The sequence below is a fragment of the Amblyomma americanum genome, chromosome 11, assembly GCF_052857255.1.
Source record: "Amblyomma americanum isolate KBUSLIRL-KWMA chromosome 11, ASM5285725v1, whole genome shotgun sequence".
NCBI lineage: Eukaryota > Metazoa > Arthropoda > Arachnida > Ixodida > Ixodidae > Amblyomma > Amblyomma americanum.
Window position 1 is genome coordinate 85,193,578 of NC_135507.1, and position 24,723 is coordinate 85,218,300.

The window sequence follows — 24,723 nt, forward strand, 5'->3', positions numbered from 1 at the left end:
ACACTAGCTGACACGCCAATGCTGATCGGAAAGCACCACCTCCCCACCAACTGCCAGCTAAGCATTGTTTATTTACTATCACTATGTCCTCAGAGAAGTTAATCAGTTAAGTAGGTTTTTGAACTGCATGTAGGACACTGACATGAAACCGTGCATGGGCGTCACTAAAAACTATCATGCTCCAGCTGCCTCAACGACTGAGTGGCAGCTCCATCGCTGCCATAAACACACAGACCATGTGATACCCTGCTCTCCCGCTCAACCCAGCATAACAACCCTACGATAATGCTTAAACCTCATGCTTAGAAGTAAACTTCCACTTGCGTTTTTGTTTGCCGGCCACCTGATTTAACCGCCGTTACTTCTTAATGACAACAGTGATTCCATCTACAAGTCCATCTCCAAGCACTGCCATTTGCACGTTTATCACTGGTAAATAAACTGTTGATGCTCAAAGAAAAGCTGAGTTGCACTCAAAGTGATTTTTTACCACGCAGGATTGCCACATTAGATCACTGGAAAAAGTCAGTAATTCATTCTTCAAAAATAATATTCGCCGACAAAAACTGAAACTTGCCTTCTGAAATAAACACTAGAAAAAGTCCACCGAATCTTAAAAAATTAAAGACAGAAAAGTCAGCCCTAGACATACATAACTGAGTGTTTGAGCGATCATTGAGATCCACTCAAGGATTGGCAGAGTGGAATTGTCTGGCCACTGCTAAGCCTACTGTCAGGTATGCAGTACTTGCCTCATCTTTACACTAGTCATTATTTGAGAGTCGAAAGGAAAAAAAAATACATTTGCAATGCAATATATGAGTATGCTTATAGCACTAAAATTTCCAGTAAATAATCACAATGAATTTCAGCTCACACTTATCCCGTAGTTTAGCTTTCCACTGTGACTTTGTTAGGTCACTGGTAATATAAACAGCATACGTTTCAACAGTTAGAGTAATCTTACACACAGTAGTTGGGCATCGCAAACAAAAGTTCAGCGTGGATTTGCCTTGTGAACAATGGTTCCCTAAAGAAGACAAGATGTTGAAAAATATATCCTCACAAATTAAAAGACCAAAGTATCTTTTATAAGATGTGATGCTAGTCTTCCTTCAACATGGTCACGTCCTGGTGATTGCAGTTTCCTGCTGTGCAGAGTGACCACTTTACCAGACGTACTTTCCCACTCCTGTGAAACAAGAAATGCCAGCACACACTCTGGCAAGTATCGAAATATTAACTGACTAAATCAGAAATTTACACATAAAGTGTTCTTTCAAAGCATGTTGTATATTAGAAAAGACAAAAAATAAAGTAGGGAAGCCTGCAAGAACTACGAGGAGAAAGTACATTATTGTGGTGATCCGTAACAAAAGTCATTACTCGCAGCATATGGCAACAGAAAGAATTAAGGTTTTTTCTAGACAGGGTGGGGTCCCCGAGTGACAGAGATAATCATAATTAATGTGCCCTTGATGAGATGAAACCACAGTGAAGTGCGTAAAGCCCACGGGAGCAAGCCGTGCATATGCTTAAAAAAGTGAAAGCGATCTACAATTACGACAGAGACTAAGCAACTGTGCTTCCAAACTTAATTCGTTAATAAACTATGTGTGCATATTCATTATTTCACAAAACCATGCGTGATTCAAACACAAATTGATGAGGCAACTGCGCTAGAGCAGTTTTCTTCACTGTCCGTGTCTAACTAAAGCAGTATTTCTGCGAAAAAGACACGGACGGAGCATATATATATATGTATCGATCGCAGTTCGACGGACGCACATGGGGGTAGTGGCTGCAGCAGCAATCGGCGAGGCGAAAGCAGCGCCAATGTCGGGCCGTCCAGCACTGCGCTGCATCGCGAAGCGTCGTCGGCGGGCACCTCTGCGACGCTCCTGAAAGTTCCGCTCTCGGCGTCCCATGCGTGCAGCGCCTTTCCGGTACGCAGCACGAGTGTCTCGAGACCGCTCGTCCAACAGCACACGCGCGTCAGCTCACAGTCCCTTCGACCGGAGGAGGCCGTAACTTGGATCTCAGCTCTGGTAAGAACAGTCTCGTGAACGCCATCCCGGCCTCCCTGAGCGCGCAAGCAGCGCACCCGACAGCGGCCCTCGTCAGATACACGGGCGGCCCACAGCTGCGAGCCGAACACGGCCGTCGACCAGGCGCCGGTCATCGGTCGGCTCCGGTAGGTCACTCTTGTGATGATGCGACACCGTGGGCTAAAGGCACGTTCGCTTGGTGCCTCGGTAATTCATCCCCTCAGTATTTGCCGACCGTTTTCTAGGCAGTTCCCTGCACGGCTTCTCGACATTTCGTAATGGGCGCCATTATAGCTCCGAAACTGCGCGCTGTAGCGTATTTTTTTCGATAAGTGGCAGCAAAAAACTATGATCTAGTGTTCTTAACTTAAAAATTGTTTTAAAAAATTCAAATTAATATTTATTACTTTAATAATTTGTTTTAAAAACAAGTGAAGCGAATATGTTAATATCAAATGCCAACACTAGTCGAAGCCGATGCCACCAAAAGTCAAATTTGAAATTAAAATTCACGTCTGTCGGTAGGCAGCCGGCGACTGTGTGCGTATTTGTTTGATTTCTTTCTTACTTTTGCATTTGCGGTCAGCCAAGCACGAGTGCTTTATTTCTTGCAAATTGGCGGCTGCACCTGTAAAGCTTTGTTTGTTTTTTTCTGTCTTTGCTTGGGCCTTGGATGTCCCGTAAGTGGCCCTTGCTCACCGTTTAAATGCCTCCCCATGTCTGGACAGGTGTGATTACCAACAGGTGGTGCCAGTAGCACCGCGTGAATCTTCGGGCATGTATGCGAGCACACCGGAAACACCGCATTCAGGTGAGCCCAACCCCCTTCCAGCAGTGACTGGAGGCGAGCATTGCACTGCATCACAGATACACGCGGAAAATCCTCTACGCACAAGCATGCACGAGCTGTCGTTTAACCTTTGTCGCATAATGTCGGCAGCGTGATTTTTTCTTTGGTGGTTTGGAGCAGAGGTGTGCTTTGTGAACTTAAAACCAGTGGTTGCACGTCTCGGTTGTCTTGCCAAATTGGCATGTGATCGAATACGCCGTACTTCGCCATTCAGATTTCATAGTCGTCTGACCAGTTGCGCTGTTGCACTTTTTGCGAGTCCAGACACTGTTGAAACTGTCACTGCCACAATGTGTCAGTTCAGTGGTAATGTGGTGCTGCGTTTCTGGTGGCCGAGTGAGCTAGAGTAGAGTTCGGAAGTCTGGGGAGGGAGGGAGCTCTGTCACCAGATGGGAGCATTCCCATTGGGTGCAGGGAAGTGACGTCACCAGACAGGAGCATTCCCATTGGATAGAGGGAAGTGATGTCATCATACCGGATTTGATGTCAGCAGACTAACAGGTGCTAATGCTATCGTACTGCCAACACATAATAGAATTGGGCGTCCATGTTCTTGCTTCGTCTTTAGCCTGCAAGTTTTGGTCCTACAGGCGAGTGTCGACAGGATACAATAATTGTATAAATAATTGTACATGAAAAAAAAAAATGTAAGGAATCAAAAAGAGAGAGGGAGAGGAAACTTTATTATGGCGCAGTAGTAAATGCTGAGGATGTGCTGGACTGGGGTCACCAAAGCCAACTGGTCCGTCAGCTGGTCCGAGGTTAGCCAAGCCTGCCACATTGGGGGACAAGGGCATGGAAAAGTTGTCTGATTGGCAATGGCCGAGGAGAAAAGGGAATGTCCTAAGTTAGCATATAGTTCGGGACAATTTGGGCATGCGGGGGAGTGTTGGATACTGTGCAGAAAAGAACTGACAGGAGTAAGGAGTGTATTTAGGTGTAAGTGTCGAAGAATGCCAAGTTTTGTGGTAGAAAAAAATTTGTCCGAAGCACGAAGTGTACGTAGACGGAAGGAATTGTCGTTACGGCACCAGTTTTTGACAAACACGTTTCTGGTTTGCAAAAGTTTCATGTCCCTTCAGAATACTCTTCCCGTTTCGAAAAAAGAAAATGCAAAATCTGAAGTTTTCAGTAATTCCGGGAAAAGCACAATTTCTTGTCGTTGGTTGTCGACTTGATAAGTAGCAAGATTTTTTTCATCCCCAAATTTTTCAAAAATAGAACAATCAAGAGATGAAGGGTTCTAATTATTATCTCATTTAACTTTAACTTGGTATAAACTCGTGTAAGGGTTGCACTTTGTTTTTAAAATCAAGTGTGAATTTTCAACATGCAACCCATACACAAATTAAAAAATAGCATGTATCTGTATTTCCTTCTCATTTACCTAGTCCAGAACGGGGGGCATGGCCTCTACATGGGTACAGCCCTTACACGAGATTTTATGTAGGTTTTGGACTTTTCGGTTTTTATTCTTCGAAAATTCGGCGGACTTTTTTCGGTGTTTATTTCAGATTGCCACTTTTGTTTTGTTTTTTTCGTCGAATATTATTTTCTGCGTACAAATTTTAGATTTTTATCAATGAAATATGGTGCTGCTCCTGTGCGGTCAAAAGTGATGTGCAGTTTACATTAACCTTATTTGTTTTTTAAACCAGCTGCACATGAAGCTGTGTGTGCCACATAAATGGCCGTCTTAAAGGTGCACTAAAGATGAATCTGAACTCGTCTTTTTAATGCTGACTTTTTTTAAAATCGGAATAAACGTATGGGCTCCCGTCTTTTTTTGAACTCAACACTGAAGGTAGGAGGAGTGACACCAGTGCGTAGAGTGCCTTTCAGCCAGTCCCGTGGTGGCTTCGCATTTGCTTTTATTTTGTTTTTTTAGGTTTTCACGAATGAATAGTTTAAATCGCAAACAACACAGCCGCAAATTAGGCCCTCAAAAATGATAATATGCGTGGACTCTTCTATATACATATCATTTTGCCGATGGCAGAGTGGAAAGCCGCCACGGGACTGGCTGAAAGGCACTCCATGCATTGGTTGACTCCTCGTACCTTCAGCGTTGAGTTCAAAAAAAAGGTGGAAGCCAGGACGTTTCATCCGATTTAAATTAGGGAAATCTGACGCACAGGACAATAATTCGAAGTTTCTAAGAATGCTTGGAATGTGTAGATCGAGTTCCTGCTGTAAAAAGACGAGTTCAGATTCCTCTTTAGTGCAAAATTAAGAGCCGCCTTTGCTGATGAAATTCGCACAGTCATAACAAAAAGTAAAAATCCCAAGTTAAATGATTGGGCCTTGAGACAAAAGCATAAGTGGAAGTTTTGTTCTAAGATTGTTACATTCTGGTTGCACTCTGCTCTAAATGAGAGAACCTATTTAGTGAAGTGAGGGCACCAATTCGGTGATAAGTCTGAGCTTACGGCTCGCTATGCTAGCCAGTAACGCTTGGCTAAGTGACCGAGCTTTCCTATCTGCAACGACGTGTCTGAATTCATGGATCAATGCTTCATAACTCACAGGCGCTGTGCTAAATTCCTAAGATACCTTTGTCTTTCCTCGTTCCAGCACAATCTTAATTTTCTGCTCTGACCTTGTAACTGGTACTGAATAGCCAGTTAGTTGTGGCATACTTGCCAGAAATACTGACCTTTTTTGGTTAAAACCGAATTTCAAAAAGTGAATTCGGCATACTTTTATCAGTGCTTTCTTGGTTTAAACCGAAAACTCCAATGCTTAATTATACGGAATTCTAGTTATTATCCCATTTCATTTATTTGCTCCCAAGGCCAATCGCTGATGCAAAGAGGAATGGAAAAAAAAAAAAGGTGCCCCTGTAGCTAAGCAGGTAACGAAAGCAGGTGTTTATTAGATACTGCATATTTGTAGGCATCTAGTGTAATGGTGCACACTACAGATGTGCTAGTCTTTAGCACAAGAGATTCGGCGCAAAGATCAGTTGCGCAGTTTTGCATTCGACCACTGACTGGTGTTCAAAATTGAGCCATCCGAGTCAAACTGAGTTGCTCAAAATTGAGTCATTTTAGTTCACATACCACTCTCTAGTGTTTTTCCTGATGGCACTAGCACCAAGGTACGACTTCTAACTTTTGGGTTCAGCTTTGGGTCTCCATACACACGGCAGATAACTTGCACCTGGCCTCATTGTTTTTAACAACCTCTACCCTGTGCTTGACCCCTGCATTCTTTCTTTTATAGTAGTGGTTATTTGATCCTGTTTTTCTGTGTTGCACCAAGCCATTAGTGGGTGTGCAGTGTAAGTAATGTACTATGATAATGCATATAAAAAGTGTAACTCATGATACCACCCACCCACCCATCATGCACCCACCCTTTATTCACCAAGGAGAGGTTCGGTACTTTAATGAATTTATAATAATGGCCAGTTTTCTAACGCATTTCTGTATTACTTCTATCCAAACAATTATTTTGTGCAGTGATGCGGCTATTGTTCACTCTGCCCTTTTTAGTCATGAGGTGCTAATGCCATGATATTCCATTCAGAACATCATGGGGATATCTGTTGAAGTCATAGCAGATAGAAGCCTATGCATGCTGTGGAGTTTCGACTGGAGTGTTAAATGCCCCATTGTTTTCTATTTCAACATCTAACTCAAAGGGCAATATGTTTGCGACGGTACTCATGAAAAATGGCCATTTCAGCAAATGAGCCATTAGATATCGTAACACCCACCACTCAGTGGATACAGTGCTTGGATAACGTGACGGAGGAGCTGGGTTCAATCCTGGCTGCTGCGTCTACGTTTCGATGGAGTGGAAACACAAAAGGTGCCCGTGTGCTGTGCGATGTCAGGGCATGTTAAAGATCCCCAGGTGATCTAAATTAAACCGGAGCCCTCAAGTTTGACTTTTTATGTGACCTTAATTAACCCTTTAACCACCAACCCTGAGCTGTACTCGTCATGAGAGATTGTACCAATATCGTCACCAACGAGTCAGACTTGTCCGGCCCGATGTTGTGTTGCTCTCTTTGCCCAAGACTAGTTACGTTCAGCAGTTGCGTTAGTTGGAATTTTCAATACAAGAGGGCAGTTGTTGTCCGTGAAACGCACTTTGCGCCTTTAGAGCTTTTTTTAATAAGCCTGACAACACACATTTTCGCCAAAAATCGCAATCGCCAAAAAATCTGGCTTTTTCGGTACGTTTTTGGGATTCAGTTCATTGGTTAAAGGGTTAATAGACAATTTGACCACCTTGGGCTCAACAGTCTAATGTCATGGCCAGTGAGCCAGTGAAGGAAGCACATGACATTGACCAGCCACATTTTCAAGCATTGCGCTGCATGGTCACCTTCATGCAGCGAGGTCATCCAGCGGCAACAATGCTGGGTGCCTGCCCAGCTTCCTGACGGAGCCACCGGTCGATGGCCGGAGCCCCACGTTCGACTGGCAGTCACCTCAGAACCCCCGAATAGAGAGGACACCTCGTCAGACTCTGCCAAAGGAAGGAACTCCAATGTCGGGCCCACCGAGGCAAAGCCTTTTTGCAGAAACCTTCTCGTCAACGGTAATACGCACATCACACATTTTTTTTACCTGCAATTGTGGAAACATTGTTAGAACTCACTGAAAACAAAATCGTCTGGGATGAAATGCTAAGCCTGGAAAAAAAAATATTATTTCTCTTGAAAACCTTTGCAGAAATGCACTTATTTAGTCCCTCGCCTTAGCATGTCAAAATTTTCCCCCCAGTGACTATAGAATACTGTTTTTCTCCCAGAGCTGGCAACATGTGGTCATTTTGTGCTGCAGTCGTTTTGTGATTTGCAGCAGTTTTGTTCACTTCGAATCCCTGTGCAATGCTGTTTGGCACTCACTCAGATGAGTGCGGCTAATGTTGGTGACGGTTTCTAGAACTAGATTCCGTACATGGCTTCTCGGCTCTCTAAAAAGATTGTTTGGTTTACTTTCTCTCGTGTTGTGCGACACATACCAGCATCCAACTCTATCTGCACGTGGCATCTGTGATGGCACTGTATTTAGCATTTGAGCTGCTCCTGAAAAAAGATGATACCAATGTTTGTTGAAATGACTGTGAAATGCAAGGATCGTGAATGAGAATGAAAGAAAAACAAAGTGAATTTTAATATCGGGTATAGTCTTCCAAAGAACTGCTGAGCGGCGCTGCTGCTCTGGACAGGGAGCGCCACCTCTGGCAGGAAAATAGACATTGGGGATAGACGTGGAGGCTCTCGTGCAAGCTTCCTCCTCTCGCTTCCGCGCATGTGCAGACGTCTCGCGCTGCTTCTGTCACGTGTCGCAATGATCCGGCTGCAGTGCAGGTTCAAAAAGATATGCCAACTCAACAGCTATTTCACAAAGGCAAACCTAATCAAAGGTGAAAAGCTCCTCAATCATGTATACTCCGTGGAGCAGATAATTGAAAACAACGATGCCAGATTGAATGACAAATGCGTGTCACAAGTCAGCGACAGTGTCGTCTACGACGTGTGCCTTGAGGTAAGTCTGTCCATTTGTTATACGCTCAAATCACCGAACCTTTTATAAGCACTAGCTATGAAATGAAGCGGTGCGCTCGATTGAAGTTCTCAGTTGTTGAAATGCATGAGTTTCGATGTGACATTTTTGCAGAATTAACAGAATTAATTGTGTGCTTTTGTGAACGACGTGTCCGAGACGGGGAAAAAATTCATTATGACCATATCATACTATCCACTGTAAAGCTTGGAAAGGTACAAGGCACTTGTACACCATCCGTTAGGACATCACCCGCTGACTTGGCCGGGAGGCAGCCGAACTTAAGCGCTGAAAAGCTACACGTACTGGCACGTAGTTTCTCGTTTTTATTCCGATTCTCATGGCATGCACGCACTTTATTTTTTGTGACTGTCGGATTTACAGACGTAAATATGTAAAATATGCTTTGCAAACGTAGTGTTCAGCATGAGGGGTGCCAAGCTAGAGGCGCGCTGTCGTAGCTATGGTATCGTGCACGTGACGCGCTCGCTCAATTGCGTAGGTGTAAAAACACACTCAGAACATTGTACTGGGTTTTCAAAATAATGAAAGCTTTAACCAAATCTTTCGCCTTATTTTCAGTTTTGTACACTCGCCCGGAATAGTATGGCAGAAGGGCAAACGAAGCTGCAAAAATGTGTGCATGATGCTGAAAATTCGTAGCGGGTAAATTTGGGAAGGAAGTCGCGCTTAATGACTTTCTTGTCCTCCACCACACACAAGCACCAAAGAATGTGGATCACTCATATTGAGCAAAGAGGTAGCTGTGCTTGTTTCCTGAGATGCATGCTGGAATCCATGATGTTCAAGTCACGATGCACATCTTCCAGAATGGAAGCCTCCGGCACCTGCATTGTTGCTCCATCCACTGTACTTTGCGATGGACGCTCATCTCCTACAACAAGCTGTCTCGATGAGATTTCCTTCTTGAAACGTGCCTGCCACCTCTATTGCATAATAAAAAGCTAAGGTTACTACCAATCTTGCTTAGGCTGCAAGCAAACCTGCCATGAAATGTAATCACTAGATACTTGCCCATGCACCTGATATTCATATTACACTGACACTACAATTTCATAAAACAGGTAAGTCAACAAAACATAGTTCAAAACATGAGTCTGTAATTTCCACTGGCAGCGTCACAATTTCTCTTTCATACCTTTACGCCCTTTCCCAATCAGGTGCCTTTTTTCTGAAGACAGGTGGAAAAATGGTTGGGATGTAGGATGGATCTTGGCTGATGTCACTCTTGCTGTTGCCCACAAAATGTCGGCTGAAAATTCGCGTATGTTCTTTTGGCTGCCACAGAGTTCCATCGGGACTGCGCAAGAAAGAACAACATTCTCTCTTATCCACTGCCAAGACACGAACGCACATGCGTGCACTCACACACAAACACAAGACAAAGGCACACATACGAATACGAATGCACACACAAACACGCACAGTAACACGAACAAGTGCACGCACGCTAAGAGGAGGGCACACGAAAACACAGACACAAACGCACACAGATGCACACAACACATGAACAAATAAAAGAAAATCGCACGAACTCTGATGGTGGCAAATGAGAGAACCGCTGAGCTTCTTAGCACTGGACAAGTAATATTCACAAGTTAAAATTCTACCGTAATAAAGAGGCACAACAAAGCGAACAAGCAAAACAATGTCAAAGTATGTTAAAATTAAAAGCAGTTTGTTCCGACACGAGAAAGCTGCTTGCCCGACGCGTAAATTTCAGTTGTCAAACCTTTGACAACATGCGTAATTCAGCTGAGTTTAACCAACAGCACAACAATCACATGTGAGTGTGAATTTCAGCAGCGACAGCTACATCTAAAAGAACAAGCCAAATCGAAACACTTGTGTTCTCACCATGCCAACGTAACTTGGCTTTCACACACACGCACAGGCTGTGAGAAGGCAGCGAGCTCGAGATAACTTTCTGCAGTCATCAGGCATCGCGTTAACGAATAAAAACGAGTAACTGAAACAGTCAAAGCAGAAAGCGAGGCAGGGCTGTCACGACTTACTTGACTCTCCTTACAGTGGTGATCCAGGATTGTCGCCTTTCTTTCTCGTACCATCTTCCTGGAAATCGACAGTTTCACAGGCGGATCGAGTTCCCTGCTGTTGTCTGCACTGTAGTGGCAGCCCACAACACAGCAGTACTTCGGACTCCGTTTCTGTTTTCGTTGGGCCGTTTCTGCCATTGCGAAAATTCCGTTTCAACACTCTCGTCGAAGCAGCAAACCACACTAGCCATGCGGAGATTCCGCTGCGCGCCGGCCGGACTGAATAGCACGTGTGCACGTGTGCGGCCACCGCTTTCAAGCAGGCAGCACCTGCACCAGCTATTCCCAGTAGCTCTGCCTCTCCCCACACGGCGCTGTCGTTGCACGGCAAAACTTGAGCTTTGGTTCCCTCTAGGTGATGCTCATGGACATTGTGAGGTTCATCATGAAACCTGTTCAGAGAAATGCCCGTTGCAGGATGCTGTTAAGTGCCAACTCCAAGGGCCTTTCCTGGGCGTACGCGCCCAGCGTCGGCGCTCTTGGCGCACGCCGGAACAGGTGTCGAAAAGACGCATGCATCTCCATGTTCATGGCACAGCCTCGCTCCCCCTCTCGAGCCGACTGAGAGAATTTCAAGCTGTGAAGAGAAGGGGTTAGGGGGCAATGAAAGGACAACTTAAACCAGAAAGAAAAGTTCAGGGAACCTGAAAGAGCTTCAAGCAATGAAGAAAAGAGTCATCGAGAGCCCCGCAATCCTCCGATTGTTGTAAACCAGACCCTGCTTCCGACGCGTACACGAGCGTCCGTGACGTATGCGAACGCCCGTGCACTGACGCCGATATCTAGCACGGACAGATATTGGCGCCTCGCCGAGGCTCGCTGGCGTCTCCTGCAGTGCGCATGCGCAGACTGGTTCTGGCGTACGCCAAGAGCGCCGATGCTGAGCACGTACACCCAAGAAGTGCCTTTGGAGTTGCCACTTTAGATCTTTCTTCAGCTGAAATCACTGGTGTTAAATTGCTCTCGGTGAAAAGTGGCAATGGTGGTGGTGCTGCCAGAATTGGGATTGTCTTCTTTCACTTACCAGCAGGCTTCCCCTTTCTCTCTTTCCAGCTGCAAGACAGCTGGTGTCAGAGTCCTCCAAGTGAGTGTCGCAAGTTCTGCTTTTGGCCTGCGCTGCCCTCTCTTATGTTGAATTCCAATGGCAGATCCAGATCAAGTTTTTTGCTCTTTTGGGAGCAATCTCATTCCAAAGGCAAAATGAGAGCGCGAGTTGTATGTTCCAATTGCAGATTGGGATCACACATCGATCCCAGATCGCTCCATGGAGCAGCAATATTTGCTCCGCCGAAATTGGCAGATTTAACCAGAACCCCGCGTGACGTTCTCCATTCCCCCGCGTCTCCTTTCGGTCACGACTGGCTGCTTCCTTCCCGTCGGCGCTACGCGATGATCCGGGCAACATACAAGGAACATGTTTTCCTTTTTTTTATTGGATTCTCCAAAATGTAATTATTTTCCGTTTTGTTTGCGTCCGCACAAACATAAAAAATTATCCTAGCAGTGTGTCAATTCTTTGACCACTTTTGAGGCCAAATTCGTTGGCCTGTTTGAACCTCCGGCGCTTTCTGACATCAGACGACGCATACTCGCTAAGCCTCGCAGCTCTGTAAATACGGGCGCAGTCTGGAAATTAGGCGCGTTTTATCACTAAAATTTTGTGGTGCAGTCATCATCACACGAAGTGAAAGCTTTGTGCACCTTTTGTTTGCCATGAACGTGGTAGATAACGAGTGGCAGCAAGTACGAATCGCTGGTAAAGCGAGAGGCTGCACTTCGACAGGTGCCGCCGTGTTGCCTGAACGTGGAGCTATTCTTGCGCTAAAGTGCCCCAGTGGGAGCGCACGCATTCCATTCACAAAATGGGAGGAAGCAATCTCTGCCGGAGCTATACGCTCCCTTTGTGATCTGGCATAGCGCTCGCGATCTGCCATTGGAATTCAAAATTAGCGAATTTTCCAAGTAGATGCATTTGTCTTTATGCAGTTCACTTAGGGTGCTCTCATGTGCTTCAGTTGTGGCTTAATCACCTGCAGTAGTAGAAATGGTATGATTTCAAGACCACTGTTTTTGTTAAAGAGGTGCATATCAGAGAGTGTGTCCTGTTTGAGTGGTGACATATTTATAAGGCGCTGCCGTGCCCTGTAAGCGCTTGTAAGCACTGTAAGCGCAAGGCATACACAAAGCAAATGCCTGTAATGCAGCCTATGAAGTCAGTTGACAGCTGCTGGTCACTCAAACCACTGAGTTTTCGTCATTGATCAAGGCTTTCTCTTTTCCAACTGCTCAGTCCTTTTTTTGTCTGTGCTAACAAACTTGCCTTTCTGGAGGTGTTTCAGGAATGTTCTTTGGTGTGAGCTGTGTGTGGTGTGTACCGTTAGGCTTTGCACATACATGAGCTGTCATTTTTGTCTCTCAGGTGTGCTGCAGGAGTCTAGCAGTTTTAATATTACTGGAAAGGCGGACACATTCTTCAGCCCAGGGTAAGTGCTACCTCTTTGCCCTCAGTGGTGGATTTTTCTAAGCGGTTGTTTAAGACTAGCTTGCCTTTTAATGCTAGCATGAATAAAAGGTTAAAGTAAACCACACTGCTTTTTGAGCTGGCTGGTTACTGTAACTTCCAGCTTACCACTGCTTCTATCCGCTGGAATGAGCACTTTCTGTTATGCCTTTATTTGTGCATGATGCTTTATCCTGTGAAGTGCCTCGCCAATGCATCGGACATTGACTAGCGGAAGTGCTTTTCTGCTGTCATGCTTTGTTGAAAACAGTGCACCTGGATCATTAGACTTCATGCTGCTAGCTTGTCTTGCAGTTCAAATGTGAAGAAAAGAAAAAGTTCAATTCATCAATTGTGTGGCACGGTTGGGTCAGTCTCTGGCTTTTATCTTTAGAAGGTGGGTGTTCTGCACCATGTCGAAAATGGTGAGTCCAGAGGCCAGTGGCAGATGCTGCAGGCTCTTCAAAGAGTTTGGTTGGTAGCTACCAGAGCTTAATGGCAATCTGTGCATGTACAGAGTGGGTGTACTGTGGCCCGTGCCTGGAGAGAAGTTGCTCTCAGTTCCGCCAGAAATGAAGCACAAGCACAATGTCTTGGGGCTAAGTACTGTCACACTCAGTGTGAGCTGCAACACACAAGCTCCGGCAGGAGCTCAGTTCTGGAAACAGTGCTACCTCACTGATGCTGAATATTTGTGCAGCTAGCTATTGATGCAAAGTACAAAGTTTGCTGAATGTTCGTGCAAGTTGTGTGGTCTGTGTGAAAGTGCATTGAATTATTATAAAGTGGAAACTTCAGTTGGTTTGCTTCAATGATAGTACATTGGCCAAACCCAGAGCAGATGCTTGCGGTCTCCATCTGTGCTCAACATTGGCCCTCTTTAGAGGTGCCATTCTTCCTGCAAGAGTGCTGCAGAAGGAGGGGACAAAGAAGCCAGAGCTCAACAGTATAATAAAAACAGAGCTGTGTACCCAGCATTAATGGTGTTGTCCAGAAAAGCAGTGCGTGCTGTTGGTTTAAAATGTGCACCTCATGGAGTGGTACACACGAAGAAGAAAAAGTGCAGCCTTTCTGAGGTCTGTGGCTAATTTGTTTACTTACGCTGCCACAGTGCTTCAGTGGCCTTGGTGTCCAGGCATTGAGGTCAGGATCATGCATCCGAATCCTGGCCATGCCGACTGCATTTTCATGGCAGTGAAATGCAAAAGCTCCCGTTTGCTGTGCAATGTCAGTGCATTTCAAACAACAGTATGATCATAGTTAATCCATTCTTCTAATCTGGCGGCCCTTGTAGCCAACAAGTGGCATAGGCTTGCTGCAACTCCACATACCGTGCCTGTTTGTTTATTTGTATAGCTACTTGTTGTCTTGTTTGTTGTCATATGGCATAGGCATCACAATGAACAGTGAGCTAGCTCAATGGTGCACATTAGGCCTCACAGTTGCAGCCTATCAAAGGAACACTAGCATCTGCAATGTGTTAGACATTCATACAGAGCAGTTAAGTCTAAACTTATAGTGAGCTGCTGCAGCTCAGCGATGCTCTACCTTCTCATTTCTCTGCAAGACACTTGTGAAGACTGTTCTTTCATCCATGTAAGCAGTGGTGTTTCTCTTCCTTTACAGTGAAACGTCATCATCTTCCCATTCGGATGAGACATGGGTCACAGTTTTCGGGTATGTATTGTTGGGATTCAGTAAGCGAATAATACGCTTTTCTTGCTTATTCACGACCAACAGCTCGAACAGCAACTCCACACTGTGGTTGCAAGCGCTACCTACCGCACACTGACCACGGCAGTTTAAACTCTATGGGAACAAAGGAAAAATTGTGCTACTAAAAAGGCATTTATTACTGCTACAACAGTAGTGCCTGCAAGCAACAAAATACACCGAGGAATTCAAATCAACTAACTCGCCTGCAGGGTTACGAGCTCACTCTGGGGCTGGGAAGATACTTTGAGGCCGGACGGGACGAGCTCATGGGATATGCTCCCATGAGGCTTTGCCCTGCTGGCCGTGATTGGAGCCCACACTGAAATGTCTGTGCGTTGCGGGTTCCCTAAGTCGAAAAGGGAGAGCTGTGACCCCCACGCTCGCAGCAGTATTGCAATGATGCGGGCGCCCACTCTTGATAGCTGAGGTAACCATGGGAAGAGCTTGGCATTGTGGTGAAGTAAACCTAAGGTTACAACACAGGGGCAAGTCCCCACAGTATACAGCAGCCTTTGTGTGTTGTGTGTAGTTTCCCCTATTTTTCTTTTTGGAAACATATCTTGAAGTCGGCACAAATGCGATCAAAGACCGCTGATGATGGCTCAGTGGCTAAGGTGCTTGGCTGCTGATACCAAGGTTAGGTTACGGGTTCGATCTTGGTCATGGTGGGCCAAATTTCTATGCCGGCAAAATGCACGAACATGCGTGTGCTGTGTGATGTCATTGCACGCTAAGAACCTCAGCTGGTCTATATTAATCTGGAGCCCTCCACTACAGCGTCCCTGGTAATCCTCATGTCACTTCAACTCAGACCCCTGCTATTACTGCTATTTTTACAAATTAAATGGTGTATAAATTGGTGCAGTTTTTTTTTCTTCAGAACCGGACATTGTTTGTTGCACACGATGGAAACAAGCAAGGAAAGGCTGACTTGTGGCAGCGGTAGAGTTACTTAAGAGAAAAGATTGAATAGCGGTTATCGAAAGCGGCAACGTGGAAGTGCATGCGTTCGCTGGCCTGCGTTAATGATTCCACCCGAAAAGATGCTACTGTAATGAAATATAACTGCAATGAGATGATTTTGTGTTATGCCAATTGCTGTAGCGGGCAGCTCATCACGCTGTTCTCGGACTGCTAGATCCTGAATTCTCTATCTGGTGGCCTATATCTGCCTCCTCTTGCTTTTGCACTTCGTTTTCTTGGTGTCTTAGATGACAGGCTGATGCGTGTTAGCATTCCTTCATGGAATGTTTGGGCGGTAGCATACAAGGAGCATTCACTGCAATCCACCTCGGTTACATCAGCTGTAGGTGGGAGGGATGAATGTGGGTGAAGATGCAGTTTTATCAGTGTGTGTCCGGATATGCGCCCACTGGAGTGTGTGTCAAGGGTGGCGGCTGCACACAAGCCACAGAGTTATTTTTGGGAAAGGAAGCTATACTGCAGTAAACAGACAACTACCATACTAAAACCCCGAACGGGATTCGAGCCAGTGGCAGCGCAACAGGGCAACTTTATTTACTGATTTCTTAGGCTACTTCGCCATCTCTGGAACTTCTTTTATCATTATTGCATGGAATGTCAGGAACCTCCCTGATACCCCTCGTGCCTTACTTGACTGGGTCTTATTTAGCGATCTCATCATACGGCCTCACACCACTATCAGTCCCATAATCCATTCACACATCAAAATTCTGGAAGGTGCACACATCAAGAAAGAGCAACCAGTCAGGAGTTCGAACTTCCGCAGCACATACCTCCAGCGCTAAAATGCACTGTTCTGTGAACAGTGATCTCGTTGAACGTGGTGGTTCTGCATGTTCATCCAACAAACGGCTTTTCTACACGCTAAACAGCCCTCGTAACATCAAAGTTCACACAGAATTCAGTAGTCTTTCATCACAGGCAGAAATCTTGTAGTGTAAGGTGTGATCTCAATGTCCTTTTAATGCAGTACTACTTCACTAGCTATCCTGGAAAAGCTGACGTGTGTCTCAAGCCTTTCAGATAGCTGCAGATGTAAAATAAATATTGCCTCGATGGGGTTTACCTGGGACGGCGCAAACAGATCAGCTTCGCTGGCCACTGCACGAGAGCACAATGCTATCGTCGCAGCCGATCATGCCTTGTCTTAAACTGCAGCATACTCTCGTGCTGTGCATTGCACACCGTCGTCTTCATCAACTTCCATCTGTGTGCAAAGGGTCAGTGGACACCTCAGCCGCGCTTTGAGCTACGTGGTGGTAGTGACAGAGAGACATGCGCTTCTTGCGTTGATTTTTTGGAAAACGCAGAACTGGAGCAATAGGTTGCCAGCGTTAATTGGGTTCATTCGCATTGGCATTGACGATGTTGTAGACTTCATTGATACTGAGGAAACGAAAGGCACATACCTGGTGCCTTGGTTCACTGGACACCTCAATCATGCTTTCATGCAGGTGATGTTGGTGTCCACCTGCAAAAACCTGTTTTCACACAATATTACGTGCTTATCAATGCTAAACTGCCAGCAAATTTTTTAAGAGTCTGCTGAACTATGTTAAAAAAAAAAAAAACACCATCACAATGCAGCACACATCAATTCATTGTTCAATAGTTTCTCATTGCTTGCACAGGTCCACTGACCTTAGCACAAACATCCGTTGGCGTTAAGGCATGTTGTTACGCGTAGTAGGTCCATGTCTAAAGTCTTAAGGTTTTTGCGGCCTATTAAATGTACATATTTTGAACTGGCTTTAATACACTGGTGTCAAGAAAGTCTAGGTAAGGCTGCAGGCGTATGGGTAGGGAAAGTAACAATCAGTCAGATAATTGTCGTCTGCCTTATAGACAAGCCATACAACTATTCTTAAGAAAAGCAAAGTGTGAGGAAATCGAAGATACGAGCACAAAATTCTCTCACGGCCATGTTCAATAATGATCGATGAGCTCTTAGTCGTCTATTAAGTACAGCTGCCAAGCAGGGGTGGTTTGCGATTTTTAAAATTAAAAAATTGAAGAATGAATCGCGAATGCGAAATCAAATGAGCATTAGCTAAGTTGTTTTCACCTATGCTTTCGACGAATTCGGGTACCAGCATGCACATCACGTAACGGCCATTCGTTGGTATCACCTGCATCCCTCTGCGACCACTGGTTCGTTCGCCATGGCCTTCCGAAGGTCTCCTCCTATTACGGTTTTGAGGAACAATGGTCATCAGTACGAATGCGCACCAGACTTCAACTTGCCTAACAACTTCGTGCGCTGAATCATGCCAATTTGTTTTCCACCACTCCGAACCCTGTGCGCCAAACGGATGGGCCACAATTTTGTCAGCAATGGCGACCCCAAGTGGCACCAGTCTCGGCACCCGCTCATATGGTACATATATAGCGAAACGCCAGCATAGGGTATAAACCGGCCGCTGTGCTGGCCCAATGACTGCACGGTCACATAATGGTGGTCACACTTTGCACGATGCTGCATGATGCTGCAGCAATTTGATCACATGACTGGCCTGCTTCTTGAAATCTCGGACAAACGTTCGAATGCGAGTAGTTAAGAGGTAAAGCTAAAGTAAGAGCTAAAGGCCGAAATGAGTTCGTGGAGCAGAAGTGCATAACAGATCCACAAGGTAAGGAAGCAAAAAACTCTGTCAAATCATAGTCTCCCTTTGACACTGCCCCAGAAAAGTCACAAAAATTCTATGAAGCACCACATACTTTCTTCCTTGCAATGTGCGCCACATGCTACAGCGTCGCAAAGCAAAGTTGCAACGAAAATGTTGCAAATATGTGTCCGTGCAAACACAAAATGCTCCCGTCCCAGCCTGCTTTTTTTATCATACTATTTTAATCTGAACAAAAGAGGACAAAATCACCACCATAGGCCAAAATCTTAATTTTACATTGTATTAGCACGAAGCCATGATTAGCGGCGCTTTTTAAGACACTGAGCTACAGAGGCTCAAGATATATAACGCAAGTTACAAAGGCGTTGTCAAACAAGTGATTAAATATAATGTTTGATACGCTCTTGGTTGTCAGGGGGAGCCAGCGTTCCTGCCAGGCTTTTGTTGGGTGGGGGATAGGGTTGGGGGCTCTTGCATATTTAGTACCATATGGTAGAGAATCCAGGGTGGGTGGGTGGGGGGGGGGGGGGGGGGGGTGTTGTTTGCTGTAAAGATACATGTTGGAGGTGTGCAGGGGGGGGGGGGGGGGTGAAAATAATTGGTTTTTAAAGGAAAGGAAATGGCGCAGTATCTGTCTCACATCTCTGTGGACACCTGAGTGGCAAGCAGCAAGGGTAGGGATAAAGGAGGGAATGAGAGAAGAAAGTAACAAAGAGGTGCTGCAGTGGAGGACTCCTAGTGGAGGGCTCCGGAATAATTTCTACCACCTGGGGATTTTTAATGTGCAGTGACATCGCATAGCACACAGGTGCCTCTGCGTTTTGCCTACAGTCAGTTTTGAGGTGACTGAAAATTGTCTGTATATAGCTGCCGGTACAGGACAGCTTCCTCTGTCGATAGTGTGATGTAATGTAGAGGGCGCGTGCAGTTGTCCTGGCGGAGCCTGCGTAAGTACTCTGCGTATAGACAAATTCCTGACTGACACGAGCTTCAAGGGAGACCTATTACTTGTGTGACAGTATCGCGATCTTACATCTGTCGTGCGATAGATGCGAAATCCACCAGCTTTTCGTCTTATGTAGTACCTCATCTGGTGGATTCCAACGTTTACATAACAGATTTACATTAATCTGGAGTTAATTTGATTTTGCAGCTCTTGCCGTAAATTTCTATATTTTATTTTGTCACAGACAGTAAATTAACGTGGTAAAGTGAAAACATCTCGCATTAAACAAATTTTGAATATTTTATATACTGATGTCACACAGAAGAGTAAAGACCATAACGAGGTTGATTAAAGCCCACCTGCATTAAAAACCCGTTTTAAGCATTCGAACCGAAATGGAACGTCACTCCGGAGCTGAACCCAAACCTGAACCGAACCCTAAAATTCCGGCTCGACACCCTGATTCTGCTGTGCTGTGAAATGTACTGCAGTGAAATAATGTTTACTCTGGCATGTAGATTGCCTCATTTTGCGCAGTGCTCTTGTGGTAGGAAAAACTGCACTAACTGGCCACCATCACTGCAGGTTTCAGCCTGGTGCCAGCTCATGCATGCTCCAGCAGTTCTCGCAGTATGGCACCATCGTTAAATACAAGGTGAGCACCAGGGGAGAGAGGTGAAATTCAAGAGGATGCTAATCATTATCCGAGTGCAAACGTGCTGGCGGGGGCTACAGCGAAACAAGCAAATGGCTCTTGTTGCTGGTATAAACAGTGCTGAATGCATTCATGTATCATCAGTTAGTGTGCAACTTTCGGTGTGAAGCTTCCCGTACATGGACATAGCGGCATCGAGGAAAATAACTTCATCTATGACACAGTTGGTAACAAGTCTATTGATTTAATGGCGTTTTTAACATCTTGAGTTGGTAATCACATTGCATTCCATAGGGTCTCCTCTCTTCAGCATAACAAAAATCTTTCAAAAAACCGAGTAGAAGTATTTTAAAGCGGGAAAAATCAGGAATATGAAACCAAAACTGGATTTCTACCAAACCATGACGTCACGCCAGATAAAACTATGCTGCTGCAGATACTGTCGCAAAACCTGTTGTGTGTGCATTGATTGGCTAAACTGGTTACTGTGTGACAGCTTGGATCATTATTTGTCTGAAATGACCAAAAACAAGCTCAAAGTTCTGTCCTTCAGCAAATGCAGAGCGAATATTGAGGGCCGTACAAACTCTGACATCCGACATGCAAAGTTGCCCATAGGAATTGCTCCCTGTTGAGCCTACAAAATGGGTAATTTTAAAATTTGTGGTGCAGCAAAACACCTGCCATCATTGAAATTTGGCACACATGATTGGAAGACTGCAGGGAATATATCATGAAAGTTTCAGTAAACTCTGTGGAGGTAGAAAAAATGGAGTTGCCCTTTAAAGGAGCTCTCATTAAACCTGCAGTATGCCCAGGATGTTAAAGGACGCCGCTTCACAAATATCCTACAGCAAGAATTTTTTTTAATGCATCTTGTGGAAGTTGAGTTATCTGCAGTCAAAATTTGAATTTCCGCACCTTCGTGTTTTTTTCTGTCCTCTTGTCACTATCAAAGTGCGCAGGAATGCCCCGGGGGCACGGAGTTGACACAGCGAACCAATGATAGCAGTCCACAGCTGACATAACGAGCTGTGTATGATGCGTTGCACGCAGATTCAGGCGAAAGCCCAGCACAGCTGGTCGGCGCCAGTCTTGGAAGCAGGAGCTTCTAAAATGTATTGTAAATTATTGGTTCGTTTTTGAGGTCTTGTATGCAGCATGAACGCTCGGTGGCCTGTACTCTACATAATGCAAGCATTTTACAGCCAACCTCACACACCCTCTTCAGAGACTCTTCATTCTTTTTTAATGAGCATATTCTTTTTTAATAAGCATGTGTGAGGTGTAGTATACTCACGAGTCACCACATGTTTCCTGGGCCTCGCTAAGCTATTGCAGTGGTACTATAATATGAAGCTACCAGCAATTTTATTGTCATGTAGATTAAATTGGTTTCAGTTTACAGTGGAATCCTGAAGTTATGTTCCTGGGCACTGCACATGTTTTCCCGGCTGCTACATTTTCATGAGCCAGTCCCGTCCAAGCTCTCATGTAATGCAGGCTGGGCTGTTCTGTCGCAGCTGTGGCAACATTCCTGCATGCTACGTCGAGAATGTCATTTCGCGGTAGTGCTTACCCCGTGCCAGCATTTAGACAGCCTACGTTTAGCATGCATGCTGAACGGTGACAGCAGGCCGGACAGAGCTGGACTGTATAGATTTCATTGGAGCTTGGCCTCCACTGTGTTCAGAGGCTTCCGGCGTGAAGCACCCAGGTCGACATCGCGCACACTTATTGATGGCATGAATGTTGTGGCTGCTGGTGCAGCCCCATCACCTGTGCAGTGCGTAACCTAACTACCTAACATGCGAGAACAAAGCTATGTTGCGGTGGACACCGTGCAGGCAGTGCTGGACAAGATGCAATTGCTTGGGTTGGCATTTTTGGGTTGAAATAGGGGGTAAATACATTTTGCCCGCTTAACCATGGGTGACCGTGAAAACCCACGGACACCACCCCGTAATCATGCGCACTACCGAGCCCACACCGACCACAGTTGGCCTTGCTCTCTGGAAAACAAAGGAATGACACTCTGGCTGACACAAACAGATACATTAAGGAATCTAGGTCGTCCGACTCACCAGCAAGGTTACGAGCGAATGTTCACCTACGCTAGACAGAGGGAAAGCTCCGAGGCAGGACAGGACGAGCTCACGGGAAAATGCTCCCAGGAGGCCTCGCCTCATTGACGGGGGGTTCGGAGTGCTGCGCCGAAACCTCTACACATGACGAGTTCCTGAGCCGAAGTTCCCGCGCACGCGCAGCACTCGCGCCATTTGTGGCGCTCGTGGTGCTGCAACACAGACGCCCTCCCTTGTTAGTTAAGGTAACTAGGGATAGGAAGGACGCATCGCAGATAAGCAAACCAAAAGGGACAGAGTGGGGCAAGTCACCACAGTGTCAAGGCGTTCCTTTTGTCAGCATATGCCATGTTACCTGCAACTTAAAAACTCATTTTATAGGTTTCAATTAATAAGGATTGTGTAGGATTAAAGTGGCTGTCATGATAACAGAGCAGAAGCATGCAGGGGTGCCCAGACTATGCCCCCCCCCTATTTCACTCTTGCCCTCCTTGCACCAAAATCTATCTGCTTAGGCAAAGGGACAGCACCCACAGGGTGTTTCAGACATTTTTTTGTATGAGAATTGTGATGAGAGCCCCAAAACCTAATATCCAGGCAAGCATGCTGCCCTTACTAGAAGATAAAAACAGCGGCAGACAACAGTGTACATTTTTTCATATACGCTTCCCAACAGGTACTTTTTTTTTTTTTTCCGCGATTTCATGAAAAATATAACAGTGAGGTTCTATTTTAATATTTGGCCTATACCAACAAGATGTGCTCAGCTAGCAACACTGTCTTTTTTTTTTGTATTTTTCAGCTAGCCTTGCAAACATTTAAAAGCACGAACTTTTCTGTTGTTGCTACTAATTGGTTTTATTGTGCTCTGCATATGTGCTTTGTATTTTGCCCATATTTTTTTTTCGCCTGGTAATCTGCTTCTCTGGGTCGAAACGCCTGGGAAATTTGTGCATACCAAAACACGTAAGCCATTGCGTCCTTTGGCTGAGGTGCCCTTGTTTCATTGAAAGCAAACCATCATCGTTACCTTCTTCTTTGTGATCACTTCCTTTACTGCCCAGTGACACTATGGCTACATTGCAGCCTTGTTTGTGCAGAGGCATATAAATATAATTGTTTCTTTTACGCTGTTCATAACTCCCACGCCCTTACTTTATGACTGCAAGCACAGCTTGGCTCAAGTGCTTTCAGGCACCATTTATCATTTTGAATTCAAAACAAATATTTTGCATCCTGAATAGCGTATCCAGACCTCAAGGGAAGTCCATTCGTTCTTTCCTATAAACTAGCAGGATACTTGGGAACTGATATAAAAACACTAGCTTTTATGAAATCAACACCCCAGCGATCCTGGAATCATTCTACGTTTCGAAAATGCACGTGAAGGAAGAAATCAAGAAAAAAATAGAAATTATTACTGGTGGCAAAACGTGTCGGCAAGAAAATAGTGCAGGACATACAGCCAAGCTCATTGTGTTGTGAAGTATTTTTTTTCAATGTTCGCTAGTGGGCACAAAAGAGCAGAGTATTTGAAAGGTGAAAGAGGGTGCTACTGAAACAATGAAAGCAGTGCTAGCTAGAGCACACTCTGAGAAACAGCTGCAAGTTCGGAATCTGCACAGTTGTGTACAAAGCTTCTTAAAGGGCTAGTCAACCACTGTGGTCTGGCAGGTAATGCACCTACAGGTCACGGGCCCATTCACAATGTTGAAGCAGGCTGGCGCATTGCATCAGCAGTGTCAGGAGATGACGGGGTACCTCCGCCGCCTTTTTGTGTCTTGTCGAAACCAAAGGAAGTTATGTGAGGCAAAGGACCATTACAAGTGAAACCGTTGGATGTGATTCCACTGCGTATTGCGTGCAGGTGAGCTCTGAGGGCAACTGGATGTACCTCTGCTACCAGTCTCGGCTACAGGCCAAGAAGGCTTTGAGCAAGAATGGCAAGGTGTTTGGGGCACGTACCATGGTGGGCGTCAAGCCAGGTGGACCACCTGATGAGCCAATCCACATTTCAAGCAAGGAGAACACGTCCAGAGAAGCCCGTCCTCTTGTGCAGGCATACCGGGCCTCGGCCAGTGGACGACAAGTGACCCTGCCCGAGACGCCCACACCACATCGCGACACCTCAGTGGTCTCGCGAGCACTAGAGTATCTCATTGGCTGGTAGTGCTATGTATATATTTTGCCTTGAGTACCGCTTTTAGCTTCGTGAATAAAATCGAAACCTAAGTAGTTTTATTTTGCTTTTGTTGCATTTTTCTTTCCTTGAAGTAATCATGCCTCATTAATGGGACCCCATTAATATGGCAATTTTTCTGAGGGCCAGACTATTTTTATTGTATGTACACGTCATCAGTGTGGAAACTCGCTGTCCGGACAGTGGACAGGATGAAAATGCACAGAGCTCTGTGGTGACCATATATTTTTGCTGCGTTAATATAGACAGCGATGCGAATAAGGTCTCTACTTAGGGGTGGATTTATGGGTCATTCTTGGAGGTGGCGGTTAGAGAGGGGATGGAGGGGTGGGGTGGTTGGGGGGGATCCTATCCAAGCCATGTATTTGTTTGACTTGTTGGACAAAAAAAAACTTGGTTCGGTATGGTTTTGCTACGTAAAATTTTTGGCTTGGAAGAGAAGGAATCGAACACTTCTGCCCCCTGTAAACGTGCCCGTTTCTACTGCCCCAGTCAGATGTTTCCTTTCCT

At 45.4% G+C, this 24,723-nt stretch overlaps 2 protein-coding genes across 3 annotated transcripts in view; one reads left to right on the top strand and one right to left on the bottom strand.

Annotated features, from left to right (window-relative positions):
- The window catches only part of LOC144110666 (uncharacterized), a 45,978-nt gene that overhangs the window by 16,716 nt on the left and 4,539 nt on the right, over positions 1–24,723 (bottom strand). The window contains exon 2 of one of the 2 annotated variants that reach the window (XM_077643722.1): positions 1,789–2,309. In XM_077643722.1, coding sequence (XP_077499848.1) covers positions 1,789–2,182 — 394 coding nt within the window. In that variant the 5' untranslated portion in view covers positions 2,183–2,309. Of the gene's footprint in view, positions 1–1,788; positions 2,341–24,723 lie in introns of those variants that run through there. The other variant, XM_077643723.1, reaches the window with a different exon arrangement.
- On the top strand, positions 2,531–24,254 carry Nup35 (nucleoporin 35). Its single transcript, XM_077643726.1, has 8 exons — positions 2,531–2,588; positions 2,777–2,859; positions 7,247–7,452; positions 11,555–11,585; positions 12,921–12,984; positions 14,628–14,678; positions 19,860–19,929; positions 23,881–24,254. The coding sequence occupies exons 2-8, from the start codon at positions 2,826–2,828 to the stop codon at positions 24,181–24,183; spliced, it is 759 nt and encodes a 252-aa protein (XP_077499852.1). The 5' UTR covers positions 2,531–2,588; positions 2,777–2,825; the 3' UTR covers positions 24,184–24,254.

Excerpts from the sequence above, each read along its gene's own strand:
- Nup35 (XM_077643726.1), top strand. The coding sequence starts at position 2,826 with ATGTATGCGAGCACACCGGAAACACCGCATTCAG. Across the intron at positions 2,860-7,246 it reads ACCGGAAACACCGCATTCAG|CGAGGTCATCCAGCGGCAAC; the intron begins GTGAGCCCAACC and ends ACCTTCATGCAG. Across the intron at positions 7,453-11,554 it reads CAGAAACCTTCTCGTCAACG|CTGCAAGACAGCTGGTGTCA; the intron begins GTAATACGCACA and ends CTCTCTTTCCAG.